Below are 26,293 nucleotides of genomic sequence, written 5' to 3' on the forward strand. Positions count from 1 at the left end.
TATATGGACACGAATGGGTTAACGTGAGAACTGCGAATCTTGTAGAAAAAGAGCCTGTGTCTTTAAAGTGGATGTAGCAACAGAAGGATTGTAGGGAGAACGCCATTGGGGCGGCAGATCACTTACTTCTGACGTTCCAAAGCCTCGGGGAGTTGGCTCAAGATTGCTCGGCTTTGATAAGGTCCTTGCAACTTAGTAGTAACTTTGCTTTCGCAAGTGTTGCCCAGAAAGCTCTTCAGTGTTGTATGATCGTAATATTTTTCCGACTATCAATACCGTTTGGCTCAGATTGTACAGTAGATGCGCATTAATAACCGGCTACGAGGAATTTGAGCCATTTGTGCTGCGTTATAGTGCGCAGAGGAACATTTTTTTCTATGTACCTTCCTGGACCAGTCTGTCGGCTGCTTACTTTGAAGACCACTCTTAAACCCAGAGCTCAGTCCGTGCTGGAGGCGCCCAGAGGAGAGTTACCGTATGGCGTGGCTGCTTAGCGCAGAGGAAAGGACGGGAGAAAACTATTATTTTTTGTAGAAGCATTCATGTTTTCGCCTTTTAATCTGTGTAATTTTAAAACAGACTGCGCCGTCTGAACTGGATTGTGGATTATTTTTTTGTGAAAAACCGTAGACTTTTGGAGTGTCTAAAACTCGTGGATCGATGGTAAGTTCCTATCGTGTATGTTCTCCTTGCGATGGCCCCAGAAGGGACCTTTGATGTGCTGTTGGCTTGCTTTGAAGTAATCTAGCTTCGAGATTTATGCCTCGTTACATGGATATTTGTAGAAAAGTGGTCTTTTTCGTAATGATGTTGTATTTCCACATACATCACTAAGACTGGGCACTGATTTTCATTATTGTACGCTTATAGAGTATTCATTACGCTGGTGAAAAGAAGTTTGTGGAAAGCATTCCTCCCTGTGATCCAAGACTGGCGGGGCGACTTCAGGGTCTGCTTTTGAGAGTTACAGTTTATTTAGTCTTTTTTCTGTCTTGTGTTATAGTAGAAATTGTTATTATTACGCAAACAACAGCTGTACGATACCCTTATGGGAGTCTTGTTCCGATGTTTTTATTGATGAGTTTGGAATGTAGAGTAGTGGTGTTTGAAGTGTAAAGAGTTGTTTAGGATGAGACTGAGGGAGCTCGTGCTGCGTCTCGTTAGGGAGCATAGTTATTAATCCGTGCAGATCGGTGGTGTGGTAGGATCAATTATATGATACAATTATTAATGATACAGTGTATCTCGGATCAGCGATTGTAACATTCTACTGGTGTTGCGGCAGAGTGGAGCGGCATAGGGCTGCTTGTGATCTTGCGCTGAATTTTCTCGGGGGACGAAATGTTCTGAATCCTAAGCTTGGCTCGTGGAAATGGGGGCGTATGAAGCTTTCACACTGTTAGGTAGGCTACTCCGCATGCATTTACTGTTGAATATTGAATGTGTATGACAGGATAGCCTATAATCTTGGAATTTTGTCCAAACGACTGTTGTGGCATCCTTCTCCTTGATTCGTTCCCAGACTTTAAGACTGAACTCTGATGTTGAAGTTGGGAGTTTTTTTCTTTTAATTTGAAATGTAACTGCATTTAGTTTACAGCCTGTGTTGTTATGAGCTTGATGTGTTATGAATTGGTACGCATTTCATTGTATCTGAGTGGATAGACATTTAGTAGCTGATGTGAAAATGCCCGAAAGCTTGCCTTTTTCAGTCGCTGCAGAAACGACAACTATGGGGATATAGTATATTATTTTGTTCAAAAGTTAGGAGCTAGTGTAAAAGACGTTGAATAGCAAATTACTACCGAATTCGTCCTGTTTGATCTCGTTTCCTCTTCTGAGAACCTGTACCATTCTGAACGGACTTCATGCTGCATGACTCTTTGAAGTTTGGGTAGATCTGGTTTTGATTAGATCCATACTTTCTTTTTTTCAGAGAGAAGACAGGCATACCGGCTCCCCTGCAGTTTTGAGAGAGAAAGAGAGGCGATTGCAGTTGAGCACAGAGGAGGGGAACGCGACGCAAGGGTGCCGAATTCACAGTCATGAGTAGGGCTCTCGCAGACCCCATCGCAACCAGCTTCAGAGAGGATGCTCCTCGTCCCCCCGTCCCGGGGGAAGAGGGCGAGACGAAATGCTACAACCCCTGCAAGTTCGCCGTGATGAGACTCAAGGATACGGTTAAATCCGCTGTAAAAGTCGCCCCTCCTGGCTCCGCGGCGAGGAGGGATGAGGATGGACTCGGGGAGCCGGAGGGAAGCGCCTCACCGGATTCGCCCCTCGCGCGGTGGACCAAGTCTTTGCTTTCGCTTCTTGGAGACCAAGACGGTGCTCAACTTTTTCGGACATTTCTGGAGCGAGAGAAATGTGTGGACACGCTAGACTTTTGGTTTGCCTGCAACGGTTTCAGGCAAATGGACCTCAAGGATACCAAAACGCACCGAGTGGCTAAAGCAATTTACAAGCGATATATTGAAAACCACAGCGTGGTCGCCAAGCAGCTGAAGCCGGCGACCAAGACCTTTATTCGGGATAGCGTCAAGAGGCAACAAATTGACTCATCGATGTTTGATCAGGCACAGACGGAGATTCAGACAGCGATGGAGGAGAACGCTTACCAAATGTTTCTCACCTCCGACATCTACCTCGATTACGTCCGGAGTGGGTGCGAGAATGCCGCTCACGGCAGCCCGGATGGGCTGGGCAGCCTCAAACTTGTGTGCGGCTACTTACCCACCCTTAACGAGGAAGAGGAATGGAGTTGCAGTGACTTTAAAGCCAAAGCCTTAGCCTCTATGGTCGGACTGTCAGCGAAAGCCCTCCGGGCAGCTCCCTCTGTGAGGGCGGTGGAGGCGCTGGAGAGAGGATACAGGTAGGCAAAGTTAACAGATTTTCAAGTTCAAATGTCAGTGGTCAGTTATATATATATATATATATTTATTAATTTGTATACAGTGTGTGTGCCACAGAGACATGATGTGTTATAAAGTACAAGCGTTATTACACTACTATTGAACATTAACCTACCATTAAGCACACTAGACTTTTTCTCTTTTTTTTTCGTGTACGTTTTCTGCAATGGATTCCCGGTCTTGGCATGTAGGCTAGTAAGTTCCCCCCTCGGCCGAGTGTGCTGTGAGCTCACCTGGCTCACATTAAGCCAAGAGGGAGAACTCTGGCTGGGAAAAAACATCAATGAAAGCGCTTTAACCTCTGCCGGTAATCACAGACACTCACGCGGGCCCTCTACTGGCCTGCCGAAGTTTCCGTAAGTTTGAAGTAGGCTACTTCGGCAGACACCGAATGAGTGAGATCGCATGCTAATGCAAGGCTCCTTAACGTTTCGCTTAGACGTAGCTTAGCCTATGCCTCTCCATGAAGAATGTGCTTGTTTTTGTTAATTATTGATAGAATATTGAGATTTATTTGAATTTAGCTGAATTTGAATTTGTCTTGAAATCATAGCTTGTTAACAGGTCATAGCCATATATCCATTTTCATAATGACGCTTCAAAAGGCAAGATATTCTGTGCCTGTCTGATAACCTTCCAAGCGCTTATATGTTGTACCTGAATTGTCAGAGGGATATAGACATCTAACCTTAGAATTGCAGTGTGCAATTGTTCCTAAACATTTCCTCCATCTTCATAGCTGCCAGACTCCTCCATTAAACATGGCCAGTGTGAGGATTGTGGAAGGTGCCAGTTTAATGTTTTTCTGACAGCAGGTGTCCACAAACCCCTAAACTGCTCTGAGGGGGACAGGATTCAGAGAGCATGTGGGAATGGTGTGCTAACAGCACATATAACAGGGGATAGACGGATTGGTGCAGAGGGTCAGACATGTTCATATAATCTAAGGTGTGGTTGCTGAGAACCAGTTTGCGCCTCCCTTGATTTACTTTGGAAATCAAGAGAGGGACTTGGTCCACTGTGTGAGATTTTGCTAGTTGCTGATTTTGTCACACATATAGTTTGTGCATCTTGCAGTGGAGAAGGATGATATTATCCAAAGGGGATAGAAAGGGAAAAGAGGGAAGAAAATAAGAAGTTGCTAGAAGGTCTCTACCTCTTGAATGCGGGCGAATGAAAAAGTGATGGGTGAAAAGGGAGGTCTTCTGGCCTTTGTTAAAGGTCAAGGTCTGTGTCCAGCTCAACGGCCATGTTCCCCCCAGAGAAACGCTCTGCTTCTCACCTCTTTCACCCCACAGCCCTTTTAGCCCTTTTTTCACTGATGCAGGGTCTCAGTCCTTTCGTCCTTTTTTTCTGTGAATGGCCTCTCTTTCCACCTTTCTCTCTCTCTCTCTCTCTCATCGCTGTCTCTCTTTTCTCTCTCTCTCTCACTCTGTATTTCTCTTGGCTGTGTTCATAACGATTCGACCACTCTTCTACACTCACTCTCTTCCTTTTCCGAGTCACAGCTTTTGTCTTGTCCAAACACCCTCCTCACCGGGGGAAAAGGCAGCCTTCATGGTAGAACGAAGGAGACAGAGAGGGTTAGGGAGAAGGATGAGGAGAAGTGAGAGACAGAGAGGAAACGAGGGAAGGAAAGAGAGGGAGATGCTGAGAGCCCAGTGCTGACCACACGTTAGATGTGGGACAGATAGTCAGATATGTTGTCTGAACAAAAAAAAATGCTGAAGGAGTTGTGATGTAAAATGCCATGATCAAGTACAGTGCCATTTAATTCATTATGCATGTGTGTGTGTATGTGTTTCCATGTGTGTGTGTGTGTGTGTGTGTGTGTGTGTTGTGTGTGTGTGTGTTTCCCTGTGTGCGTGCGTGTGTTCCTGCGTCTGCTCCTAGGTCGCACAGACGTGGGGAGTCAGCGAGTCCCTTTCACATCAGCACCGGTCTCGCCTTCGCTCCGGCCTCCAGTGCCAACGACAGCGAGATCTCCAGTGATGCCATGACGGACGACTCCATGTCCCTGGCAGACAGTGTGTGAGTACAGCAACATCCTCTCTTTTCCTCTCCCCTTTCTCTCTCTCTCTCTCTCTCTCTCTCTCTCTCTCTCTCTATGCTACCCTGCTATTCCCTCTCTTCTGCTTACTTCTCACTGCGTCTTTGTACGATGTGCAACTTCCAGTCTCTTTGCAGCCCAGTTGTGCGGTATGCCTGAGTGAGGGGGGATGCAGAGGTTAAATCTTTTCTGGGGCTGTTAAGGGATACTGCAGACGTTTGAAGTGGAATATTCCACTTTGAAGTCTTGAAGGATTTGTTATGCCGCTTGGCTGTCCACTGCCATCGCCCATCCACCCCCCATCTCAGCGCTAGTGCGGCTGTCTCGCAGCACTAATTGAAAATCTGTAGATCTTAAGAGAAGAGAAGAAAAAGAGGGAACTGAGATGTTTCCTCCAGGGCTGTGTGTGTGTGTGTGTGTGTGTGTGTGTGTGTGTGTGTGTGTGTGTGTGTGTGTGTGTGTGTGTGTGTGTGTGTGTGTGTTTTAAGGTTTTTGCCCGGTCTCAGTTGAAAGATTTCTTTTTTTGCTGTTGCTGCTAAAGGGTCTTCTGTCTGCTCATGGTAATGGCTAGCATCACTGTTTATTATCCATTTCAGTTGGGTAGGAAGAGTTTTTTGTGTGTGTGTGTGTGTGTGTGTGTGTGTGTGTGTGTGTATGTGTGTGTGTGTGCATGTGCTGAGGCCATCTAGGCCATAAAGCTGCCTCTGAAGAGGCCTGGCAGTAAATAAAAGCTGGGCTGGGACACTTGGGCCGGTTTGATCTCTCACTCTGCTACAGGGTGGCGGACCCAGTCTCAGCTGTGGCCTGGGCCCTCCATCGGGAGGGAGAGAAAGAGGGATGGAGGGAGAGGAGAGGAGAGGAGTGGCAGAGGAGAGGAGAGGAGTGGAGAGGAGAGGAGGGGAGAGGAGGGGAGAGGAGAGGAGAGAGGGAGTGGCAGAGGAAAAGAGCGAGAGTCTGTAGTCTTTGAGGGAGAAGAGGAGCGAATGCGTTGTGGTGGGGATGAAAGAGGCAGCTGAAGGGCTTTTCAGACCCATTGTTGGGCGTCAGGAGAGCCCAGCATCGGGGGGGGGGGGGGGGGGGGGAAGGGGAGCCAGCAGCCAGCCTGCTCTGGAAGCCCCTGCACTTGGGCCCAGCTCTGGGAGGACTGGAGGGGTGGAGGAGAGAGGAACCGGGGTAGTCGGGATAGCTTCCTGCTTTCAGATGCTGCTCTCAGAAGTGTAGCACCGTGTGTGTGTCTGTGTGTGTGTGTGTGTGTGTGTGTGTATGTGTGTGTGTGTGTGTATGTAAGGCAAGGCTGCATGTTGAATGGTGCACCTGCCTTGATCTTGTTAAGGGAGCATCCTATAAAGTTGTGATTTGGATAAGTTGTGTGTTCAGGCGTCTTCAGATATCTTTCCATTTGACGCTGCTGTGGTTGTAGGCCTCCATATTGCTCTAACCTCTTTGAGAAATAAAAGTAAGCAGTCCAAGCCAGTGCCACAGTGCTTTTTTTGTCTTTTGTGTTCTGTGCCTAGGCCGAAAATGCCATGTTTGTTACAAAAAAAACGTAAATGGTTTCATTTGTGTCCTCATCAAAGAGCTTTGCGCCCACCCCCCATCCCCCTGAAAGTCCTAGCGGCTTCGGTGTTAGCGATTAGCCTCTGTTAGCACGCCCGGACCGTGTGGGAGACGCGACGCGTCCCTCCTTTGTTTGTCAAGCGGCGCTAATTCACACTTTTTTTCATTTTGCTCAAAAGGCATGGCATGGAATCTGAATCTCATTTGGAGATAAAGAAAGGGAGATGCCTCTGTATTTGTCTGCGCGCGTGTGTGTGTGTGTGTGTGTGTGTGTGTGTGTGTGTGTGTGTGTGTGTGTGTGTGTGTGTGTGTGTGTGTGTGTGTGTGTGTGTGTGTGTGTGTGTGTGTGGGAGGAGGAGGGGGGTGGCTGTGAGCTTATATCTTATTTATAGATTTGCTTGGACGCTGGGGAGAGCTGCGGCAGCAGACTTCAAACATCACCTTATCTTACAAACCAGGCTTTTGATGTAGCACAGATCAGAGGCAGGCTGCTGCGCCGCTGCCAAATGAAGATTGGAGCGCCCCGACCGCGAGCGTTCAAAGGCGCGCGACGGCATAGCGCAGCCCAGCCCAGCCCAGCCCGGTCCAGTCTGGCCCAGCGCGCTCAGGCTGGGTCAGACCCCCGCGCCCAGTTTAAACACAAGCACAGGAAATGGCTTTTTCACTTTCATAAAAACGAGGGGGGCGATGATAAAAACAGAGAGAGCAAGAGATGCTAAAAACAGAGAGAGTAGGGGGTAAGAGAGAAGGAGATGGAGAAGTAGAAGTAGAGATGAAGACAGGAGGGAATACGGGTGGAGGTTGAGCAGGAGACAGTTGAAGGTGGATGGCTGTCTCTGTGTGGTGTGTGTGACGCTGGGCGGTGAGCTGGCTGGGCGTTTGGCAGTGGCGCTCAGACGACAGCTGCGGCCTCGGACCAGCGTGTCCGGTGAGAGGATGCCAGGATGGGGGGACTCGTCCTGGCCATCAGAGGCTGCTCTCACTTCCACACACACACACACACACACACACACACACACACACACACACACACACACACACACATACACACACTGTCCCCCAGGCCTCCTAAACGAGCATGAAAGACCCAGATGTCCCCACGGAGTGTGCGGCTGGTTGGGGACTTCTGAGAGTCCTTTTCAAAGGAGCGTCCTTTTTTGGTCATTACGCTCAGAGAGCTTTGGGAGTCAAGTGTCCCCATCAAGGGCATTGGCCCTGCTTTCAAAGAGCTCACGTCGCTCTCCCAGACCAGTTGGGGAAGGGATGTCTGGGCCTTCTCTCTCTCTCTCTCTCTCTCTCTCTCTCTCTCTCTCTCTATGACCGTCTTTTCTCTCCTCTGCTGGGAATGTGTCAAATGTGTGTATGCCTGTTGTCACCGGCATGTGTGTGTATTTGTCTGTGTGTGGTTCGTGCATGTGTCTGGTTTGAGTGGGCCATGTGTGTTTGTGTGTGTTTTGTTTTGTCTGATTGTATGTGTGTCTGTTTGTGTGTGTGTGTCTGATTGTGTGTGTGTGTGTGTGTGTGTGTGTGTGTGTGTGTGTGTGTGTGTGTGTGTGTGTGTGTGTGTGTGTGCATTGCTGACCCCCTTGCTCTGCTGTGCTCTTGTAGGGACGGGGTGTGTGTGCAGCAGCTGGGCTCCAGGAAGCATCTGCAGCGGGAGATGCAGCGCAGCATGAGGATCAACGGCCAGGTGTCGCTACCTCACTTTCCTGTGAGTGTCACACACACACACACACACACACACACACACACACACACACACACACACACACACACACTCACAGCACATTGCTTTCCCCTTCTGTCATTCCCCTGTGCTCTGTTCAGTGGTGTTGGAAGTTTGCAAATGACCACGCCGTCCCCTCTGTGTCATTGCTGCCCTCCCTCTCCCTCTCTCTCTCCCCTCTCTCTCTCTCTCTCTCTCCTCTCTCTCTCTCTCTCTCTCTCTCCCCTCTCTCTCCCTCTCTTCCCTTTCCTCACTCTTTCATCCCTTGCTTGTGTGATGTATTTTTCCTCTCATCAGCTCAAGGCAGCGCCGGCACCACTGCTGTCAGCACTCCTCTCCTCTGTCCCTTACAAAGGGATGAGAACAGCAGAGAATGAGAGAGAGAGAGAGGGAGGGAGGGAGAGAGAGAAAGGCAGAGAAAGAGAGGGAGAGAAAGAGAGAGGGGGTGAGAGGCGGGGGTGGAAGCACACAATCAAGAAAGGCATAGTGTTAAAATGATAAAAAGATGTGCCTTTGAACTTGTGTATGAGCATCTAGACACACATATACACACACAGGGGGGTGTCGTGTGTGTGTCTGTGTGTGTATTGTTACCACTGTACCTCAAAGCTGCCCAGCGTGCATGAGGCAGAAATAAATTACCTCATCCTCGTCTGATCTCTTCCCCCATTTAACTCTCTCTCTCTCTCTCTCTCTCTCTCCTTCTTTTCTTTCTCTCTGTCTCTCTTTCCCTCTCTATCTCTATATCTCTCCACCCTTCCCCACCCTCTGTCTTCCACACACACACACCCAGGCACCCTCCCTCTCTTCTCCTCTGTTCTTTTAATCTTTCTCCTCCTCCTGTTCTCTCTTCTCCCCCCCCTACCCTTCCCGCCCCTCCACACACACACACACACACACACACACCCTGTCGTTGCTGTGTGTGTGTGAGAGACTTTCATGCGGGGATGTAAAAAGCACCCATCCCTGCTGGTCCCTGCTGGGTGTGTGATGTGAGGCGAGAGGGGGGGCCCCTTTGAAGCCGAGCTGACTTCACAGGGGCCGGAGCACGCGCTTAGCGACCCGACCCAGCCCAGCTCCGCTCCACCCAGCCGGGCACGGGTCTCCCTCGGACGGGAGCGGACGAGCCGCCCTAATGTCACGTGCCTCTTGTGTCCAGGGTGGGGACAGGCGGATGGAGATTTTTTGCTTTGTGTTTGTGTGCGTTTTGAGTGAGCGATTTGCCTACTTTACTCTCCCACCATTACCACCAATGGGATGACAAGAGAAGCAGGCAAACTGGATGTATGTGCTTGTGTTTGGGAGTAGGTTTTTGTATGTGTTTGTGTGTGTGTGTGTCAATGTTTATATGGCTGTGTCCTCTCCTTACCCAGTACTCACCTGTCTCTCTGTCTCTCTCGCTGTGTGCGTGCGTGTGTGTGTGTGTGTGTGTGTCAGCAGAAGGGGAGGAGGCCACCGCGTGAGATGGGTCCGGTGGAGCCGGCAGAGTTTGCCGCCCAGCTGACTGCCCGTCTGGAGCGCCTCAAGAGGGAGCAGGACAGCATGAGCTTCCTGGAGGAGAGACTGCAGCAGATCCAGGAGGTGAGAAATACACACGCACACACACACACACACACACACACACACACACACACACACACACACACACACACACACATCCACACATACACACACACACACACACACACACACACACACACACACACACATACACATATCCAGCAGATCCAGGAGGTGAGAAATACACGCACACACACACACACACACACACACACACACACACACATACACATATAGTAGGGAAATATGTCTGAAAGATCCAATTCACATTTGGTAAAGAATTAATCTGGTTTGTATGTGTGTGTGTGTGTGTGTCAGGAGGAGGAGCGTGACGACACCGAGGCGTCGTGTGGCATGTCCTCTCTCAGCCCGCACCCGCTCTCCCTGCCGTCCACGTCCTCCTGCGACGAGGACGCGCAGGCCATCCTAGACGAGCACCTGTCCCGCGTCCTCAAGACCCCCGGCTGCCAGTCGCCCCCACGCTCCCGCTCCCCTGACCGCCACCACCGCTCCCCCCTGGCCCGCGCCAAGCTCCCGTTCTCCTCCTCCCCCGCCGGCCCGCCGTTCGGCTGCTACGCCCTGAGCCCCACTGGCGGCACGTCCGGCGGCCCCAGCCCCCACCACCACCACCACCACCACCAGACCACGTTCGTGTCGCGCCAGTCCACCCGGCACATCCACCACCACATCCACCACCACCACGCCGGCGGCAGCGTTGGCGCCGGCCCCGGTGCGGCTTCACCGCCAGCCCTCCAGCAGTTGAGGCTGGAGGGCGGCGCCCAAGGGTGCAGGTCTCTGTCAGCCGGGCCAGGTGGCCTGGTGCCGCGCAGCCGGAGCTTGGGCCGGGAGCAGCAGGGAGAGGGAAGCCCCACCACCGAGCTGCCCCTCGGGTGAGTCTGCTCAACAGCCTCCCTCCATACAACTGCACACTGTTGGCAAAAATCATCGACAAAAATATAGAAAGGCATTGCATGAAAACAGCCAAAACTGCAAAACACCCACCAAAGTAAACTACAAAATCAAAAAATAAGGAAAAAAAGACTGGGGAAAAAAGCTAAAGTTGTGATACCATGTTTTAATTCCTGTTTGGGGAGAATGGTGATTGTGTGAATCAATAGAATTGATTTGAACTTAAATTGACTTGACTGGGTTTGTAATGCTCTGCCTCTTCCCTCTGTGTCGATCCTCAGGCACTCAGGCATCCTCTCCCAGCGACTGTGGAAGTCCGGCGAGGAGGTCTCCTCCGAGAGCGGCGAGGCCGACGGCATACAGCTGCCCACCGACACCACTGACCGCTCGCAGAACGTCTGGCAGTGGATCATGGAGAGCGGCCGGCAGCCTCGGCACAAGACTAACGGGTACGGCCACACACCACATACAGCCTGTGTCACGCCATTTAGGTGAAGTGGGTCACGCCAGAGCTGCAGCAGCCCTTTGTTGTCTTTACTGCCTGACAACCGCACCGTCAATTGCACCATTGCAACTTGTTCTAGATAAAAAGCTTCTGGCTTTGGATAAAAGCATCTGCAAAATACTAGTCACATTTACTTTTACTTTCACTTTGACCTTTTCGTGCAGAATAAGACATTCCATGTATTTGATGCTTTAGCCTGTACCTGTAACCTGACCAGGCATTTGTCTCTGTCCTTTTTGACCTCCAGGGTTGCCCAGGGTGCCAAGCGGTGGCATGGTGCCGAGCCCTCCTCCTCCTCCACCTCACGCACGCCTACCTGGGGCGGCGGTGGCAGCAGTGGCCACCTGCGTGCCCACCAGCCAGCCCACCCATTCGTCCAGGACCCGGCCATGCCCCCACTGCCCCCTCCCAACACCCTGGCCCAGCTGGAGGAGGCCTGCCGACGCCTGGAGGAGGTGTCCAAGCCCCCCAAACAGAGGTACCAAATACCACAAATGTACCACAAATGCATTGCTCACTGTTATAAGTACAGTTATTTCCTGTGTATTAGCTGCATTGTGTATAAACCGCTGGACAGTGTTTTATGCAAGTTAAAAGAACAAAACCATATTAATACCATATCAACTGCCACTGTGTATTAACCTCATAGCTGAAGAAATTTAGCAAAATCAATGTATGAACCGCGGCTAATAGTTGGGAAATTACGGTAGATGTTATTCTTTGGAGGAAAGCTAAGCATCATAACCATAACCAATGTAATGAAATATTGTAATGTAGTTAATATATTATTGTTTTTTATACTGCAGTGCAGCAGTGGTAGCTAGCTTGCACAGTCTTTTGACAGACCCTCCTCTTCGGTTGTTTGCAGGCACTCTCCGTCCAGCGTGCAGAGAGAGCGAGGCCCCGGAGCCACTGTCCAGAATGGCCCGTCGTCTCAGCTGGGCCTTGGCCTGCAGACCGATGAGTAAGTGTCCCCTCTGCTCCCATCTCTATCAGTCTAACACACACAGCAACTCTCTCACACACACACACACACACACACACACACACACACACACACACACACACACACACACACACGGGCGCCACAAGGTCCTCTCTCTCTTATGGGCCAGGGCTAATCTTCCTTTTCCCTTCCACCCCTCTTCTGTCCCCCCTCTTTCTTTTAATCTACTCCTCTCCTCTTTTCTGTTCTTCAAAGCCCCCCTCTCTCTGTCCCCTGTTTATCCACGCCGTGGAGCATCAGAGGCCGGGACTTTTGAAAGTTTTAATTGGCTGACCTTCAGTCCTGGCAGCTGGAGAGAGAGGGAGAGAGGACTGGGGGGCTGGGGTGGGGAGAGGCGGTGTGGGGTGGGGAGGGGTGGGGTCGGTCAATCAAAGATTTTCCTCTTCAAAGGCCACTGCTCTCCTTCCTGCTTCTCCTGTCGCCGCAGTGTGACTCAAGCACCCCAGATTTCTGTGTGTGTGTGTGTGTGTGTGTGTGTGTCAGGTTTAGAAGTTAAGGTGACAGTTTTACTTAGCTAGCAATGTGTAGTGGGTATGTGAGAGGCTTAAAGCTTTGCCTGTCAGCAGATATCCATCACGCCTGCAGCATCGAGTGCCTCCCATCAGAAGTGTCAAAGATACTGTTGGCGGTGTGGATGCTACCCTCACAGTGCTGTATTGGGAGGGGATATAGTAACACGCTAGCAGCAAACATGTAGCCTACACCCAAATGCCCCAAGGGGTCTCGCAAATGACCAGCACCACCAACACCAGTGCCAGTGTCTCAGCGTTTCCCAGCGGCCCTCACACTCTATGTCCCTCTTCCGCTACAGGCCGAAGGAGGTGAGGAAGCAGGCCAGTTGTCAAGGCTCGCCGGGTGGCGCTGAGACGGTGGTGACGTACTTCTTCTGCGGCGAGGAGATCCCGTACCGGCGCGTGATGAAGACGCACAGTCTCACGCTCGGACACTTCAAGGAGCAGCTCCGCAAAAAGGGCAACTACAGGTGCGTCCACACCAGAGTCAGCTGTTTGTCTGTTGCTTTGTTTATATAGTAGTATATATACTTTTTTGATCCCGTGAGGGAAATTTGGTCTCTGCATTTAACCCAATCGGTGAATTAGTGAAACACAAACAGCACACAGTGAGGTGAAGCACACTAATCCCGGCGCAGTGAGCTGCCTGCTTCAACGCTGGCGCTCGGGGAGCAGTGAGGGGTTAGGTGCCTTGCTTAAGGGCACTTCAGCCGTTCCTACTGGTCGGGGCTCGAACCGGCAACCCTCCGGTTACAAGTCCAGAGTGCTAACCAGTGGGCCACGGCTGCCCACTGGTTGACATCATCCTTGACATCATCCTCTCTGTCACTTTGTCTTTCCGTTCAACCCCTCCTACTCACTCTGCATAGCTCATTTGCCTTCTCTGTAGTGTTGTAAATGTGAGCTTGTATATAATACTGGGACGGTCAGTTGTGGGCATGTGAGCTCGTATATAATACTGGGATGGTCAGTTGTGGGCATGTGAGCTCGTATATAATACCTGGGACGGTCAGTTGTGGGCATGTGAGCTCCTGTTGTGCCTTGCATCCAGTCCAGACCAGGTTCTCTCCCCACTGAGTCCGTAAGAACGAGGGCAGACCAGCGTGAGAGAGAAGGAGAGGTGGAAGAGAGGGAGAGAGGGGGAGTAGAAGTTATGGAGGGCAAGCGAGCGAGGGAGCGCTGAGAGGGAAAGAAGGGGGAATTTGAAGCAGGCCGACGGGGCACATCTGGGATTGATTGGCCAGCGAGGCACTTAATAAGGCTGCCTTTGAACCCCCCCCCGGCTTTCATTTCACACACAAAAGACCAGTGCTAATTCAGCCATTCTGCACAGAACTGCGTGGTTCGCACTGCTAACTGGGTTTGATGTGTGTGTGTCTTTATAGATAAGATGGGTCTTGTCTGGGTGACTGCTCTCCAGAAGAAGCTAAACCTGACAAGCCCTTTGAGTCTCGCCTTGCGCTTATAATGGCGTCTATGGAGCATACGCCTAAACTATCCTAAAATATGTAGAGGAGCTTTTAAGTGGTATGTGCTCACCTATAGTCCAGTGTTGATACTATTAATATGCAGCATGCGCTGACCCCTCTCAGTCCTTTTAATGAGGCGGCGGCTTGGTCATCCAAGCTCTGGACATGTCCTACAGCATCTGCACATGCCCAGTGTGTCGGGTCTGGACGCCCAGTATGGTTCCTGGGGTGTCCTCCGTCATTCACGGTCCTGAGTCCGTAAGTGTGCTCTCATCCTGAGTGCACGATGGCTCCAACAGCAGAAAATGACTCGCGTTGGGTCATTTCAACATGGCAGCCATTCAACAAAGAACAGTGCTGGCATACACTACCAGAGGCAGATTGGTGCCAGATGTTGCAAGGAGAAAAATCCTCACCACATAAAACGTGTTCCAGTGGAAAGACTTCTCTCTCTTTTATTTCTGCCTTTTTCTTTCTCTCTCTCTCTCTCTCTCTCTCTCTCTCTTTTTGCTCTCTCTCTCCTGATCTCCTCCCTATGAGTGAAAAAGAGCACTGCATCCCATTTCAAAGGCTCTTTAGAGGAGGATGTCATTTTATTTCTTCCGCAGAAATAAGGATGCAATTATGTGGCATGTCTCGAGTATTTAATTTACTCTTATTTACAAAGGTTCCCTCAAAACAGTGAGGATGCGAGATCAATTTGGTATGATGTACGTTAGTTTTTCCCCCTCTCTTTCACAAGACCTTCAGCGGAGTTTTTTGAACGGTCGCCCCTTCTTGCTTGTGTTAGAGTGGCCAGCCATCTGGTGTGCCAGGTCTGTTTACTGGAAGCACAGGCTCTGTTTACGGGCATTGTTTTGACTCATTCGACTGCACTCGTAAAAGTTTTTAAAAAAAGAAAAAAAAAAGAAGTCAGAGCTCGGAGCTGTAGGCATACCAGCTCTCCACATCAGTTCACATGGAGATGGGGGTGGGGAGAGGCAGTTTCCATTACACAATTAACTATTGCCCCCCACTCACCCCCTCTTCAGAATGGTTCCGGTTCCTATGGAGTTGAGGATGTGGGAGCTGACTGGGTCATTATGGGCGATCCTGCCGGACTGTGTGTCTGACCCAGAGGCTCGACACGCTTCACAGATCATTTGCTAGAAAGCCTTCCAGGGTTACTATCATTGCTCGCCCATTCATCATTGCGCAATCTAAAGACCACAAAAAAAGTGGACATGCTGTTTTGTGTGTGTGTGTGTGTGTGTGTGTGTGACAGAGAGAGAGCAAGAGAAAGAGAGAGAGTGAGAGTGAGGGAGGGGGAATAGAAGAAAAGAGACTGCAACGTGAATCGCAGACTTTTGGGCACCTGAAATTTCCACGTTAGGCGGAGGAACCCTCTCATTTGACAGGCACTCCAATTAGCCACTGGTGACCAGGCCACTCCAACTGAGGGGAGGGGAGGGGAGGGGGGCGGACGTGGGGGCTGGATGGCGTACGAGGAGAGCCTGTAATTTTATCATTTGTGCTGCCGCTAAACAGAGCCCTGAAAAAATTCAACACCGGGCCACAGGGGCTGGTTCCCTCCTCAATCAGGGTGTTATTATTTGCACATTAAAAGCCATGCATACATCAGGGTTTGTGTGTGTGTGTGTGTGTGTGTGTGTGTGTGTGTGTGTGTGTGTGTGTGTGTGTGTGTGTGTGTGTGTGTGTACCCTTTTACAAAGTCACAGTGCTGGTAGAAGCACTGCTATTGACCTTTGTCCTGGCGGATGGTTCCGGAGGCAGCTCGGCCTCCCCCCGTCCCCCTCTGACGGCAGCTCATTTGGGAGACTCCCTGCTGCTGCGGGTAAATAATTGCCCATGCCGAGACTTTGAAAAGGAAGGGAGAAAGAAAAGAACTGTGTTCTTAGAATGAGGTGGAGGGGAGGGAGGGGGATGGAAGGAAAACAAAGATTTCAAGACAGGTGTCCACATAACAAGCTAGATTCTTAAGGCGACCCACAATTATTATTATACTGATCATGTCTCTCTCTCTCTCTCTTTTGTGTGTGTCCAGGTACTACTTCAAGAAGGCCAGCGATGAGTTTGAGTGTGGCGCCGTCTTTGAGGAGGTGTGGGAGGATGCCAGCGTGCTGCCCATGTACGAGGGCAAGGTCCTGGGGAAGGTGGAGAGGATGGACTGAGCCACTGTTCCGGATGCTTCTCCCACTCTTCCCCCACTCCACCCCACCCCACCCATCTAAAGCTGCTTATGCTCCTCTCCAACTCCCTGGGAGGGCAGAACCCTCAAAAAAGCTCACCCTGGACATCTACAGAGGACCTTCACCAGGAACAAGGACCCTCTCATGAGATGGACCTTATGAAAGCTTCTCACTGGAGACTTTCAGGCTACATGTGCGTTCTAATTCTCTTCCAGAGGACTTTTATTCCACAAAAGCTATTGAAGGAATACTAGCCAATGAAGGAACGATGCAAGAAGGTGCCGGAAAAGGGGAGGCGAGTCCGAGTTGACCCCTGCACCTAATGGACATTAAGAAGAGGCAGCAAGAGGGACATGTGAAGCCGCTGTCTGGGAGAGTGTGTCGGGGACATGAAAGCTACCACGCTCTGTGACACGCTCTGTGGCACCTCACCGTTGTTGGATTGTGTGTGTGTGTGTGTCAGTCTGTGATCAGGAGAGACTCCTACCACAGGGACTGCTTGTCTGGACTGTGAGTTAAGGACGAGGATTGTTGTTCCACGCGTGTTCCCTGATATTATGCTACATCAGGCATAGAGCCTACATGTTCTGAGACATGCCATCTATCTACAACAATTAGTGCTAATTGTCGATTCCTTATTGGGTGTGTATGTGTGTGTGCCTGTGTTTTGTGTTTTTGTGAGTGAGAGAGAGAGAAAGAGAGAGTGGGTGTGGGTTTGCAAAAGGTCCTCATATGTAAACATGTATGTATTAATTTTTATATGATTTAAGTTTAAAAGACTATATATTTATTTATCTTAAAAGAGTGTCATTCCTGTTCCCATAACCCTCCCCATGTCCAGTAGATGGACAAGCTGCTTTTTGGGAGATATCAGACAGAAATCTCATCTCCTTCCACCATCCTTCCTGAAACTAGCTGCTCCAGGAGTCTCAGTATGGGCCAATCAGAATGTCTTTATGTCAGTGCCAGCCAATCAGAATGTGTAGAATTTAGATGGTCCCACCCAAAGTGCAAGAGTCCATATTTAGCATTTGATTGTTTTGTTTTGTTTTGTTTTTTTACATTTTAACATTTACAATTAGAACAAAATGTTGATAGATCGATGGATTATACATAATCACCAGTGGTAGTTTTAATTAAAGATCTCAACAGATCTAGGTACTTTCTAATGCTATACACAGTTTCACTGTCTAGATAGTGGCTCTAGTGCCTTTAGTTCATGGCCAGATAAAGGATAGAGTAAGAATGAATGAACACAAGAAGTGAATGATTCCCTGACAGAAATTCATGACCCCAACCAATGCACTCTTTTAAGATTAAAACCATGCATATCACTGGATTGGCATAGCATAGCATTTTTATGTGTGTGTGATGGCTCTACCAAGTCTGTGTGTGTGTGCTTGGTTGGCTCCTGGCCCTGAGACTTCTGGGCACCTTTTGTCACTAATGCATTTCCTCCACCGCCAGCAGAGGATTTGCGTCTATGTTGCGTCACGTTGTGTTGTGTTGAGTTGTGGTTGTGAATCGAGTACAGTACCTGTGCCTACATGGATGAGCCCGTGTGTTGCCCTGCTTCAGGGCCTCTTACTCCCTTGCTTTTTAAAGGGGCTTATGTTGAAAAGAGTTTGTTTTTTAAATGCTTTTGAAATATCTCCTAATCATGATATATCCTAACCTCTACTCTATCCCCTCCTAATGCCCAATCCCCAAGGCCTTTACCGGCTCCACTTAAGTGTAAATTATGCATTATATATAGAGCCTCATTTTAAAGATGACTTGGTACTTTTAATTATTGTAATTATTGAAGAGATGTAGCCTTTATTAAAATTGTTATATTTTTCAAATGAAAACCCTTGTGTGTCTTGGTCTGTTCGTTCATCTGTGATCTATGGTGTGTGTGTGTGTGTGTGTGTATTTGTGGGTGTGTGAGCGTGTGAATGAGAGAGAGAGAAAATGTGTGAGTGTGTGTGGGTATGGGTGTTTGTGTGTGTGTGTGTGTGAGAGAGAGAGAAAGAGAGAGAAAGTGTGTGAGAGAGTGCACCATTGGAAGGAATCAGGTTTCCATTTTGTTCGCTGTGGTTAGAGTATGCAGGAACTTCCACCATGCAGAGAACCACCTAGTTAGAGCATAAACAGCATTGAACCCAGCTGTAGAGAGTTCTGAGGAAACACTGAGCCAGACATTACACACACTAAATCCTCCCCAGTACAGTACAGAGTACAGGAGCATGATCACATAAGAGAGGGTGATCACACATAGGAGTGCATGAGGAGGCTTGCCTTCTGCTCACAGTAGTGATTGAGTCTGTGTGTGAGGAGGCTTGACAACTCCATTCTCTACTGTTGAATTAGCCTTCTGTGCAGCTGTGTTGCCAGTCAGTGCACATCATAAATGGTTTACGGGCACCTCGGCACTCTTCTGGGGTCAGCCTGGGCGTGCAGACCTGGTGGCTAATTGAGGAGATTAGCGGGTCCCTGTAGGCTGCTGCTTGCGTCTCAGAGCTAGCTACTGACAGAGCAGGCTAATGGAGTACAACAGATCGGCATGGGAACAGCTCAGGCACATTTGTTCACATTAACATCTCCTAATTCGCTCCCCCTCACCGAGGCAGTTAAATTAATAAATACAGCATTAATTTGGCCACCAGAGCTTTGTGTTAGATGCGTTGAATAAGTGTGTGAGAGAGAGCGGGAGGGAGAGAGAGATTGTGTGTGTCTGCAGGGTGGGGTGGGGTGTGGAGAACATAAGTATGCCTGCCTGTCTGACTGTGGGTAAGTGTAATGAAAGGATCACAAAAGGAAACTGGACTGGAGTGTGGTCGAAGAAAACTGGGAAAACCTGACCTCAATCTGGACTTCACTTCCTCTCTCTTAATTAGTGTGATTCTCCCTCCCTCTCTCTCTCTCCTTTCTTAATAGTTTCCTGTCCTTTGATGGGAACCCATCTAAGATAAAAGCATTCAGCAATGCTCTCAACAACACCCCCAGCTGAAGTTCTCGATTCCACATCCCATTTCAGGAATGCCAGAGGTCGGAAGCAATGCTGGTGTCGACTGCAGGGTTATGGGAGGACTTCCAGGCAATTCCTGCTCATTAGTAACCAAAGGGCATGGGGATGTCTCCTATGATATTAGCTTGTTAGCAAATTAGAACACAAAAAGAATCCACAAAATTCCATTCCTGGTAGAAATCTGAAACAAGAACGCAATATCCTGGCAAAAGCTTTGCAAGTGCTGGCTGCCACACTCTTTGCTAGAATTCAGTCATTGCTTAATTGGTTGGCTGAGCGCCAGTGTGATCGAGCGTTAAAGCTCAGGTCAGCTGCATAAGCTCATGTATGATAGCAGCGAGAGGCAGGACCATTGTGTGCCGTTTCTTTGTTGCTACCATCTAAGCCCTAACTAACTAGCCAAGCTGCTGAATGACTGGCTGATGGTAGATGTCCTTTGAAGCTAAAACATGGCAAGATTCAGCAGTGATAAGGAACTAAATGAAATAGATAGAAAGATAACAGGTGCAATGTGAATGCCAAAAGGAAATATTTGCTGCTGCACTGCAAAAAGAGGAACATTCGATGATACAGACGTTGATTTAGAGGCAAATAGAAAAAGGAGCAATCCAAACAAAACGGATCTGAGAGCAGTAATCTTCAGCTTGAAAAAGGGAATCGAAGAGAGGGCGTAATTGTGTTAATTGGCTTGTTTTGCGTTTAATCGGCTTGTTCAGGTTGGGCCAGACTTTGATGTGTGGGATGACTGATTGGTGAACCCTTTGAAAGTGAGGCGTTGGCATCTGCTCTTCCAACCATCCGGCTTCATTTTTACACTTAGCTGCATTTCCAGCCGATGTTTATGTTCTCGCAAATTCCCTCTCAGTCTCCGTAGAAACACTGAGCAGCTCATGAGAGAGAGAGAGAGAGAGAGAGAGAGAGAGAGAGAGAGTGCTTGAAAGTGTTTGTGTGTGTGTGCGTGTCAGGTTGTGTTACGCTGTCCTCTCGGTGACCAGACATGGCAGACGACTCAGGAGTGGGTCGTGCCTTCACTTGCCTGTTTGTCGCGCTCATTCCGTCTGAGGCGGACGGCTTGAAACACCTTCTTCTCCTTTCATGTGAGATTATCTTCTCGCTCTCTTTCCCCCCCAACCCAACCCCATCCCACAACACCACCCCACCCCTCCCCTCCCAAAAAAAGCTTTCATCCTCGCTCCGTCACCTCACTCATCCACTCTCAGTTCTCGGAGAGGTGGAGGAGATCTGTGCCGGCCTGTGCTCCTTCCTCCAGCTCTTTGAGATAACAGCACTTACATCACCTTCTTCAGCCACCCCATCTCCTCTTTTGCCTCACCACCCCACCCCACCCCACCACACCCTCTCCTCCACCTCTCCTTTTCGTGGCTCCACGCCCGAGAACTTTTCATATGCTCCCTTTCATATTGAAAGGTCATCACGATATTGTTAAAATACCATTTTCGGCCCCTTTCATCAGCAAAGGTCAACGCATATACCTAAAAGAGCTCTTTGAGTACTGAAAGGCGCTCGTCCACACCTTGCGGTGCAGAGGAGTCAAAAGCTCCCCAGTAGCAGCTCTTTGGGATCGGCCAACGTTATTTGGATAAGGCCGGCCTTTCAGTAGAGGGGGCATCGACTCAATTATAGAAATTCCTGAGCTATGATATGAAGAAGCTCATGGAGAGGAGGTCTTGCGGTAAGCACTGGTTCCTGAACACAATAAATTCATAGGTCTGGATTCACTTTCTCTTCTGAAAGGTCCTTATCCAGTTTGTTTTTTAGCTGATTCTCTGTGGTGTATTATTTTTTAAGTATTGTAAACAAAAGTCAGAAAGACCTGACATATTACAAAACCGAAATGTGGTTTTCTGGCAGTAATCTACTTCTACTATTTATTTCATTCTCATTTAGCTCATTCATCTTAGAGGTAATTGTACCGTGTTGTAGTTTCAAAGTGAGTCTGTTGGATAACAGAGTGGGTGTGATGCATAGACGAACGCCAAGCAGGAAATCCTAACTGCTCCGTCTAAAAGGGAGAGGAGAGGTGGAGACACTTGGACGTCTTTAAGATGGGGCCTGCCACTCTGCCACTCAGGGTCTGGGAAAACTCCTCTCCTCTCTGCCTTCCTCCTTTTTACTCTCTCGCTTTTCTTATTTTCTCTTTCTCCTTTCATTTCCTCTCCACTCCTTTAATTTCCTCTCCTTTCATTTCTTTTCCTTTTCCTGCTCCCGTCTTTTTCTTTTTCACTTTTTTCTCCTCCAACGACAGTCTTGCCTTTCCATCCCTTTCTCTCTCTCTCTCTCTCTCTCTCTCTCTCTCTTCAGAGCTGAAACCTCTCATTTTCAGTCTGGCCTTTCCTGGGCCAGAGCTTGCCCCCCCCCAGGCGTATGGTGGATTCCCTAGACAGCAGTGGGGAGTGCGGTCAGCCAGACAGGGCTCTGGCGTGCAGCCATGGGCTGCCAGGCTAAAGCAACGCCACGCCACGCCACGCCACGCCATGCCACCAGTTGGACAAACTCTCCTTCCTTTCTCTCAGTGCGTGTGTCCCTTTCCCTTTTTTCTTCATCATCTCCGTCAGTGTTTCTCTGTACCATGCACTCTATCATTCTCTCTCTCTCTCTCTCTCTCTCTCTCTCAATCTATCCATATGACATAATGTCTTATTCCTTATTTCCTCTCGGGCTGTAGCTGCCAGTCTCAATTTGTTTCTCTCTGCAGTTCAAACGGCATTTTGAATTTGTCTTTTATTCAGTTTTTGTCTTTTTTGCCTAAATGCCGCAAAGACACAGAAACGCTCCAATAGGGTGATGCTGGGGCTAACTCTTGTTTCGGCACTGATGGGTAGACTGAGCCCAGTTGGAACTTTACACTACCCATCACCACAAAGGGATCCAACCAAACAGCCTAATTGGTTTATTTTGAAGTGTTTTGACATTATTGAGAAACAAACCGAAAAAGACTGGGCCCCAGCAAAACTCCTCAGCAAATGCTTTCATGTCGCTTTCCCATGAGAGGAAAGGAAAAAAACAGAAAGAAAGAAAGTAGAAGAAGAAAAAAGCAGCCAAGCGGTAGAACTTCTAAATTGTTAACATCTTCTACGAACTGTGGATAATGGAGAGGACGGAGTTTGTCATTTATGGGGATAGGAACTCAAATTACAGAGGCTGCCTGGGAGGCACACAACAGGATATTCTGGGCCCAGGCCGGGCCGTCCGGGAGGAAGCCTGCCTTTAATGGCGGATCTGTATGTGTGTGTGTGTGTGTGTGTGTGTGTGTGTGTGTGTGTGTGTGTGTGTGTGTGTGTGTGTGTGTGTATGTGTGTGAGTGTGTGAGAGAGAGAGAGTGTGTGTGTGTGTGTGTGTGTGTGTTTTTGTGTGTGTGTGTGTGCATGTGTGCACAAAGGCCACAGCGAGAGGCTGGCTGTCTTTTTGAAAGAGACTGAGGCGTATTGTCCCAGGCCTGGACCCAGTGTTTATGTTTGTCTTGCATTTCATTTCCCAAACAGATGCCCCACCACGCTATAGGACGGCCATTGTTCTGCCACCCAGCAGGAACACTTTGCCTCAAGCTGCTCTCTCTCTCTCTCTCTCTCTCTCTCTCTCTCTCTCTCTCTCTCTCTCTTTTCTCGCTCATTCCTGTTGTCTATTTTCTCCCTACTTTCTCTCCTCTTTGCTCGTCCTAACCTACTCTCTTCCTTTTCACCTTCATATAGTCTCCCCTATTTTTTGTACATACTTCCTGTGTGATGTATTTACTGTACGTTTTTCTTACTCTCTTTTCTTTCTTTCCTTCCTTCTTTCTTTTCTTTTCCCTCACATATGCACACACTTATTTCACTCTCTCTCCCTCCCTCCCTCCCTCCCTCCCTCTCTTCCTCCCTCTCTCTCTCTCTCTTCCTCCACACGTTGCTTTGCTGTTGCCAGTGGACGTCTGTGATCACTGCCTTCTGCTGTTTCCTGTTCCTGGCTCTTTGTTGCAGTAACGCTTCTTGTGCTCTCCCTTACTCTCTCCCTTGCTTTCTCTCTCTCTCTCTTTCTTTCCTTCCTCCTCTCTCTCTCTCTGTCTCTCTCGCTCCTCTCCTCTGTCTGAAGGGGTTGGGGATGGGGATAAGGGGGATGAGGAGATGGGGGATGGGGCTGAGTGGTGCTTGGCACAGAGCACATGTGTGCCGTTTTTATGGCTTTCTTACCACGTGGCCCTCCTCTACAGTCCTCCTCTCACATGCCTGCCATGGAAGGCTTGGGGGCTGGGGAGGGGGTGGAAGGGCCAGGCAACTGTGTTTTGGGTGTGTGTGTGTATGTGTGTGTGTGTATGGGTATGTTTGTGTGTGTGTGTGTGTGTGTGTGTGTGTGTGTGTGTGTGTGTTGGTATGTGTGGGTGTGGGTATGGGTATGGGGGTTTGAGACAGAATGAAGAAAACAGACATATGTTTCTTGTTTGGAAGACTCAGATGGAGTTGTTTATGCTTTTTCTGGTTGTTTTGTTCCCTCAGTGCACAGAGGGAATCTAAACATCCTCCTGATCACCATATAGAAAGACCTCACCAGTCTGCATTGCACATACACACACACACACACACACACACACACACGCACACACACGCACTCACACGCACACACTCGCACACACACACACACACACACACACACACACACACACACACACATGCACACACAGCCTCAATATACTAATAGCAGTACCTTGGATGAAGCACAGCTATGCTAGGAGGGCAGTTTCTGGATCTAACCAATCAGGAAGAAAATAATGCCGGGGTCCCTCTTTGTCTGTGTGTGGTCAGACCTGTAAGCTGGTGCTGCCTGATTGGTTGAAACTGATTGGCCACTGATTGGATACATGGGCACCCTACTTCCAGAAGTATGGTGTTCAGCGAAAAGAAGCACATCTTGTGATATGAAAGGAACCCTTTCAGTGAGCATGTGATTATGTGTATACCTGCACTGAAAGAAGAAGATAAATCCATGCCTCCTCCCCCCACAAGCTCTGTCAAAAGGGCTTTCCAAGAGAACATCCCGATTATTGTTAGTTACTTAATCTCATCATATCAAAGTCTGTGTATTGTAATTTATGTACTTAAGTACGGTGTCTCCAGTCATCACACCTGACCATGCTGTTGGCAAATGGGTTTTTCGTGACACATCTGAGATGGCAGGCAGACTGCTACTCTTGATCCATTTTGAGCTCTCTTCTCAGACCTCTAGTAGCAGCAGCATCCCTGTGTGTAGTCCTTCAACTTACCAGCCTCATTGCTCCCTTTGAAGAAGAAACCATGGGGCTCCAGTAGGTATAGATCACACACACACACACACACACACACACACACCCTTCCAACCACGATTTGCATTCAAACCTGCCAAAGAGAGGAATGGACTTGGAGGAAGATCAGAGAGCATCAGACTTAAGTTTGCATGATGCACTCTTCCAGTTGCCACTGTTGGTTCTTAAAAAAAGAACATAGAGAGAGAAAGAGAAAGAGAGAGAGAGAGAGAGAGAGAGAGAGAGAGAGAGAGAGAGAAATTTTGTGAGCTTTTAGTCAGGTCTTTAAGGACTGGAGAAAGATAGGTAGAAGATGAAGTGAAAAGGAAAGATAAAAAAGATTGAGGGAGTAGGTAGAGGAGAGGTAGATAGAAGGAAGAAAAAAGGTGTGAGAAAGGGAAGACATTTGAAAGGCAGGTAGACAGAAACAAAACGAGCATCGTGAGGAGAAAGGAATGATGGGTTGAACAAAGGTACATAAGTGGAGGTGGAGGTCAGAAGAACGACAGATGGATGGTACAAGCAAGAGAGGATGAGTGAAAAGAAGGAGGCAGGGAGTGCAGAGGGGAGCATGAAACCTTTAAAAAAAGAAGACAAATGTGGGAAAAGCGAGCTGCGGAGCTTCAGCTCCTCATCGGGGTGTAGGCTGCTGTAAACAAACCAGGCGCTTACGCTGCTGTTTGATCTTGCAAACTGCCAAATCCTGCCAGCGAAAGAAAAAAAGATGGAGAGAGAGAGAGAGAGAGAAAATGGAGGAAAGTGAAATGAGGGCCTAGTTGGCTATGGGTTGAGCAGGAGAGGGCCCTGAGTGACAGCAAGTCGCTGGGTGTGAGAGAGCGCGCTCTGAACCGGGCTTTGGAGGTTTTTCTCTCGCTCACTTGCACACATGCGTATGTGCCTCATGGTCGTCTGTCCAACTCGTTCTTTGAAACCGTGCTAATGGCCTCCACGCCAACCATGTCGCTCGACGCTTTGATCTCGTGCCTGACCACCATCTCTGATAAAAACCCAAATAGCTAAATCGAAATCTGTGTCTCACTCACCCTCTGTCATTGCGACATATGCATGCCCGTGCTTTTATGTGATATGGAACAACTTCGAACTGCAACCCAATGTGTGAACAAACATTATGCACCGGCATTAGGCACAGGGCTTTTTCCTTTCCTCCTCCTCTCCCTCCTCTCTCCCTCCCTCCCTCTCTCTTTCCTCCTCTCTCTCTCTTCCTCTCTCCCTCCCTCCCTCTCTCTTTCCTCCTCTCTCTCTCTTCTCCTCCGGATCGCTGGCACCTTTGAACAAAGAGAAATCAAAAGCATCCAGCGCACAAAGGGAAGGGAAAGAGAGGGAGCTCAGCGGCGCCCCCAGTGCCAGGAGAGAAGCCCTTGATGAGAGACACAAGTGTCCGACTTTGGTGTCACTTCAAAAGGCTTCCTCCTTTAAAGCCCTGCCACTAATCTGAGCCGATATGAAGATTGGTCTATCTAGAGTGACCCGGGCCAGCTGGGGAAACCAGGAAGCGAGCTCTCACGCTGTGCGTGTTTGTGTGTTTGTGTGTGTGCGTGTCAGAACGAGAGAGAGAGAGATGGTCAATGCCTGTGTGTGTGTGTGTGTGTGTGTGT

At 49.1% G+C, this 26,293-nt stretch overlaps 1 protein-coding gene across 1 annotated transcript; it reads left to right on the forward strand.

Annotated features, from left to right (window-relative positions):
* Nucleotides 1-225: 225 nt before the first annotated feature.
* LOC125295770 (axin-2-like) lies at nucleotides 226-17,666 on the forward strand. The gene is made up of 11 exons (XM_048245231.1): nucleotides 226-663; nucleotides 1,937-2,872; nucleotides 4,806-4,943; nucleotides 8,128-8,230; nucleotides 9,686-9,826; nucleotides 10,124-10,695; nucleotides 10,996-11,163; nucleotides 11,467-11,697; nucleotides 12,088-12,183; nucleotides 13,037-13,207; nucleotides 16,251-17,666. Exons 2-11 carry the CDS (start codon nucleotides 2,046-2,048, stop codon nucleotides 16,375-16,377), a joined length of 2,574 nt encoding a protein of 857 aa, XP_048101188.1. The 5' UTR covers nucleotides 226-663; nucleotides 1,937-2,045; the 3' UTR covers nucleotides 16,378-17,666.
* The last annotated feature ends 8,627 nt before the right edge of the window (nucleotides 17,667-26,293 follow it).

Source organism: Alosa alosa, chromosome 6 (assembly GCF_017589495.1).
Source record: "Alosa alosa isolate M-15738 ecotype Scorff River chromosome 6, AALO_Geno_1.1, whole genome shotgun sequence".
Lineage (NCBI taxonomy): Eukaryota > Metazoa > Chordata > Actinopteri > Clupeiformes > Clupeidae > Alosa > Alosa alosa.

Excerpts from the sequence above, each read along its gene's own strand:
- LOC125295770 (XM_048245231.1), top strand. The coding sequence starts at position 2,046 with ATGAGTAGGGCTCTCGCAGACCCCATCGCAACCAGCTTCAGAGAGGAT. Across the intron at positions 2,873-4,805 it reads GCGCTGGAGAGAGGATACAG|GTCGCACAGACGTGGGGAGT; the intron begins GTAGGCAAAGTT and ends GTCTGCTCCTAG. Across the intron at positions 10,696-10,995 it reads ACCACCGAGCTGCCCCTCGG|GCACTCAGGCATCCTCTCCC; the intron begins GTGAGTCTGCTC and ends GTCGATCCTCAG.